This window comes from Orycteropus afer, unplaced genomic scaffold (genome assembly GCF_000298275.1).
Source record: "Orycteropus afer afer isolate SDZICR_OR568_19922 unplaced genomic scaffold, OryAfe1.0 scaffold00311, whole genome shotgun sequence".
In the NCBI taxonomy this organism is placed as follows: domain Eukaryota; kingdom Metazoa; phylum Chordata; class Mammalia; order Tubulidentata; family Orycteropodidae; genus Orycteropus; species Orycteropus afer.
The window spans coordinates 4,215,640-4,220,846 of record NW_006921898.1 but is presented as its reverse complement, the minus strand read 5'-3'; the positions used below and the strand labels follow the sequence as shown (position 1 = coordinate 4,220,846).

General features: G+C 47.6%; 1 protein-coding gene across 1 annotated transcript; it reads right to left on the bottom strand.

Annotated features, from left to right (window-relative positions):
* Window positions 1–1,728: 1,728 nt before the first annotated feature.
* LOC103206344 (batroxicidin-like) lies at window positions 1,729–4,577 on the bottom strand (the record flags this gene model as incomplete). Its single annotated transcript, XM_007951794.1, has 4 exons — window positions 4,383–4,577; window positions 3,798–3,905; window positions 3,542–3,628; window positions 1,729–1,782 (listed from the first exon to the last, which is right to left on the bottom strand). Coding segments are annotated over exons 1-4 (444 nt in total), but the record flags the coding sequence as incomplete, so codon positions are not given.
* Window positions 4,578–5,207: the final 630 nt, after the last annotated feature.

Below are 5,207 nucleotides of genomic sequence, written 5' to 3'. Positions count from 1 at the left end.
CACTAATGCAGGAGTTCTGGTAGCATAGTGCCTAAGGCACTTGACTGCTCACCAGAAGGCTGGCGGTTCAAACCCACCAGCCACTCCTCGGAAGGAGGATTGGGCAATCCTACTTCTGTAGTGGTACTGCCTCGGAAACCCAAGGAGGGGTCACTATGAGTCGGGGCTGACTTGACGGCAAACAACAACAATGCCTAGAATATCGATCTTTATGCATTCCATTTCATTTTTGACAACTTGCAGTTTTCCTAGATTCATACGTCATACATTTCATGTTCTGATAATTAATGGATGTTTGTGGCTGTTTCTTCCCACTTTGAGTCTTGCCACATTAGCAGTGGAGATCCCAATAGCTTTATTCCATCCATGACATTAAGATCGACTATACTTTGAAGAGACAGCTCTTTCTCAGTCTTATTTTGAGTGCCTTCTGACCCAAGGGGGTCATCTTCCAGCACTATATCAGACAATGTTTTAGGGCTATTCATAAAGTTTTCCAGTAATATATCAGAAAGTGTTTTGCTGCTATTCATAAGGTTTTCACCAGTCAATTCTTTCAGAAGTAGACGGTCCCTTCCTTCTTTCAAATCTGTCCTAGTCTGGAAGCTCTGCTGAAACCTGTCCACCACGAGTGACCCTGATGGTATCTGAAATACCATTGGCATAGCCTCCAGCCTCACAGCAACACACAAGCCCACCACAATATGACAAACTGACAGATGGTGGTAGGTTACAGGTTATAGGTGTAGGCAAATCAGTAAATTTGGTTAACTGTGTGTATTGGTCATTTAGAAATTTAGTGATTGGCTCTGGACAAGTTTTTGTCCAATGTTCTTTGGTATCCCTGGTTACTGTTGTGAAAGGTGGTATCTGAGGTGGGCTTAGTTCTGTCCTAGGTTCCTTCTGGAGTTTGGGAACTTCAGCCTCTGCAACCTCTGAGCCCACATAACTGCCATGCTCTGCTCACACTTGAGAGGCTCAGAACAAGTCCTCAGTTTCCTATTCTGGGTCTCCACCGAGTGTCTTGGGGCCCACTATCCCGTGTCTTATATAACTGCTTCCAGCATCACCCCTCCTGTCTCCTTGACAACCCCTGCTGGCCACCTTACCATTGCTCAGGCTGTTCCCCAGGCCCTGGTGCCCTCACTCCATCTCAAGTCCAATCTCCTCCCACACTTCTCCCCTCCTAAGGCTGTAGCCTCTGCCACCTTCCCCATGACTTCTTGTGAGCCAAGGGGTAGCATTGGTCACACCTGAACTAGAATGATATTGCCACCACAGCTAACTCATCACCTCAACATTACATATCTGTGTAGCCAGCTGTGTGAGGTTCCAATTCTAAGTCTATCCATGACCTATGTGAAGTGATCTGGCCCTGGGTGTCCTATTGTTGCAGTGACAAGGAGGCTAGATGAAAGTTGGGGGTCTGAGATATAGGGGGAGATGGGAAAGACTGGTCTGGAGTGGAGGCAGAATGCAGGGAGAGGCAGTCTTGGAGTCCTCTGGGGTTCTGCAATAGGACACGAGAAGAGGAAGGAGGACACGGACTAGGTTTTGAGCTGAGATTTTATTGTGCTGAGCCAGGACAGTCCACAGTAGATGGTTCAGGATGGTGCCAAGATGGAGGACTATAAAAGAATGGTAAGTAGACTGGATCTAGGCACTCACAGTCTTACAAAAGGGCCATGGAATTAGGTCATCGGGATTCTTTGGAAACAGTTTTTTCACCTTGTCCTTCAGCTTCTTGAAGAATTTTTTTAGGCCTCTCAGAGCTTGTACCAGCTGCACAAGAGTGGAGGGAGATTAGTAGAGAATTTTGGCATGATCCAAGGCAGGGTCTGAAGGCTAGGAGGATAGGATGGTCCTCAAGTACGCATGTTTGGAAGGAACAAGTGTGGAGGACCCAGAGAGGACTGGCAGTGAGGAGAGGCCCCCAGCTGGCCCAGTCTTATGCTTAGCTTTCTGTGTGATCCTGTGCATATCACTCAACCTCTCTGAACCTTGGTTTCCCCTCCAAGCTGGTTTCCCTGCCAGCTCTGATCATTCATGTCTCTATTGTTCTATTGCTAAATATCATAGTGCATTAGAATCACCCACAGGAATCATTAAACAGAGATAGCTAGGCTCCACACCAAGAGTTTCTGATTTATTATGTCTGGGTGAGGCCTGAGAATGTTGATGTCTAAGAAGTTCCCAGTAGGTGCTGATGCTGTTAGTGTAGAGAGTCCACACTTTGAGAATTACTGATCGAAATAGTTCACTGGGTAACTATCATATCACTCCTTCTCAGCTATAAGGTGGAGGAGGTGTATACACGCATGTGTGTGAGTGTGTGTGTGCAGGCTGTGTTTGGTGGAGAACCTGTAAAATGACTTCCAGCTTTGACAGCCCATGGGAATGTCTCTTACCCCAGGGTTTGAGGGTATGGTTGGTCAGTGCCTGGCAGTTCTCGAGCATCCCCCTCCCACAAGACCCCTCTCTTACCCTCAACATTCTTTTCTCTACCTCAAGAACCCTCAGTAGCAAAGCCCCAACTCTGTACCCATCTGTTCTTCATGCCCAACTCAAGTTTTGCCTTCCCTGTATACTCTTTTCATGGAGCTCTGGTGATGCAGTGATTAAGGTATTTGGCTGCTAACCAAAAGTTTGGTTTGAACTCACTAGACACTCCATGGAAGAAAGATCAGGCAATCTGCTTCTGTAAAGATTTACAGTCTTGGCAATCCTATGGGTGTCATCATTAGGTGGAATCTATTCTATGACGGTGAGTTTGGTTTGGTATATACTCTTCCCAACAGTCACTGGGTAGCACAAATTGTTAGTTAACACATTCGGCTGCTAACCTAAAGCTTAGAAGTTCAAGTCCACCCACAGCACTTCAGAAGAAAGGCCTGATGATCTACTTCTAAAAACTCAGCCACTGAAAACCCCAAGGTGCATAATTCTACACTGGTCCATATGGGGTCTCCGTGAGTTGGGTTTACTCAATGACAACTGTTTTTTGTTTTTGTTTTTGTTTTTTATAAACCCTCCCCAGGCCTTGTGGCTTTGCCTATTTTTCAACATTATCTGTAAATCACAGTTCCACCTGCTGAAGACAAAACTCACTGGGCACTTAATTCATAAAAGGCCTTCTGAAGCTTCCACCCAGGGCTTCTCAATCCTGACCCTACTCCAGAACAATTAAATCAGATTCTGGGTGTAATGCCTGAGTCAGTAGCTTAAAAATTCTTCCCAGGTGATTCCAATGTATACATAAGTGCAGGAACCCCCTACTCTGTGGAGACTGAGGTTCAGGGCAGTGAAGTGGCTCGCTCAGTTCACTGAATAGAATAGTGTTCAGCTACAAGTCATCTTTTCTAAGTCACTGTTGTTAGACTCTGAGAAGACACTCAGGGCTGGTAAGAGGCCTGTCCAACAAGTGATGGTGCAGTTCTCCAACTCTGCCCTTGTCTCTAAAACCCCCCAATCTGTATTTCTGGGCCCTGGACCCTGTGTTCTTCCCCTCCTCCTTCTTCAAGATCCCCAGGAGTTTGCTCACCCTTGCAGACTTTTGAGGTTCACAGGTGGGTACCACAGTGAGACCCTTTGCACCAACTCCAATGAGTGCCACGCAGTTCTTTACTTGCTGTTGTGGAAAGTAAGATCAGAACATGGTCACTTATTCGGGAGCCCCAGTGCAGTGTAGAATCAGGGAATATTGGGCTCTGGATGCAAATATAGCCAAAGAACAGAGCCAATGACTCACTTTGTAACTGTGGGATGAGACATGAGAAGGTAAGGTCTGAGGACCTTACCCCATTATCCTTGAAGGGACAGTGCTCAGGGGTGAGGTCCTCTACCATCTTGCACTCCGTCTCTTTGATGACAAACTGCAGCAACTGTGGTTCTGATAATGTTGGGTCCTGTCAGCAAGGTAACAATAGGAATCTCAGTCCACACAGTTAACATGTCCATTTGTGAAAAGAAGCCAGAAAGGATCCAGCCTGTCCCTCAGAAGGTGGGAACACCAGGGCCCAGAAAGAACCCTGCCACCATCCACCAGGTCCAAACTGTGAATCAGAGAAGAGGAGTGAAGTAGCTAAGGTCATGCAGCCAAGGTGGCAAAGCAGGGAACTGAACCCAGGTTCACATGACCCCCATATCTGGCATTATTTCTACCACACCATAGTACATATCGTATCTACCATACCAGATGGAGAAAGTTCAGCACTACCCAAAGGGATGGCTGCCATTATCTCACAGACGGGGAAACTTAAGCCCAGAGAAGATCTTCCTAAAGACTCACAGCATATCAGGGCCGCAGGACCCTTCATCCTGATCCCTCCAAAATGGTCCAGCTCCAGGGGGCTGTGCCCTAGGGCCTCCCTGCTCCTTCTTACCCACTCTGGCAGGGGTTGAACTTGCAGGACACGGAAAGCATACTCATTGTTATCTGGCTGGTCATTGTAGATGTTGAGGGCAAATTCCAAGGCCTCAGCCTGGCTTAGGCTGATGTTCTTGGTCAAGCTGGTCGGCTCTGCCCAAGTCAGACCCAGGAGCAGCAGAAGCAGCGCAGGCACCCCGGTGCCTTTCATCTTGCCCGTCTGCAGTGTGCAGCCTCTGCTTCATTTTATGACTTCCTGGGGTGGGGTGGGGCTGCCCTTCAGCAAACTGACTTCTTTTATCAGAATCCACGCCTGGGAATTCCCAGCAAATCAGAAGTTACTTCACCTCTTAAGTTACTTAATCTCTTGGCTTTCCCCCAAGCTCCTTTCTAATAATAGGGAAAGAGGAAACTGACCCTGAGCAGAGTGGCCTGAGATCCATCCCTGACCCAAATCCTTACTCTCTCATAGCGGCCTACATCTGTATTCTCAGTAGCTGCAGAGAGCAGTACTGCGGGCCTTGAATCCCCCATTATTACCAACAAGAGAGACAGCATTTTGGAGTGGGGTGCTTTGAGTCCAAGTCCTGGTTGTGTCATTCTCTGGATGGGGGTCCTTGTTTGAGTGACTTAACCTCATCAACTGGCCCCCTCTGTGAGCTGCATAGTGTTCCTTGCAGTTAGGAGCACAATGTGCTGGGGTGAAGTGCTTATGACCTCTTTCCTGAGAGGACCTCCAGGAGAGCAATAGGACTTGGATGACCTGTGAGGAGTAGACTCAAAAAACCAGAAGCTGGAGGAATGGAAGGCATCCCCCACATCTCAGGAGTTACTGTCTGAG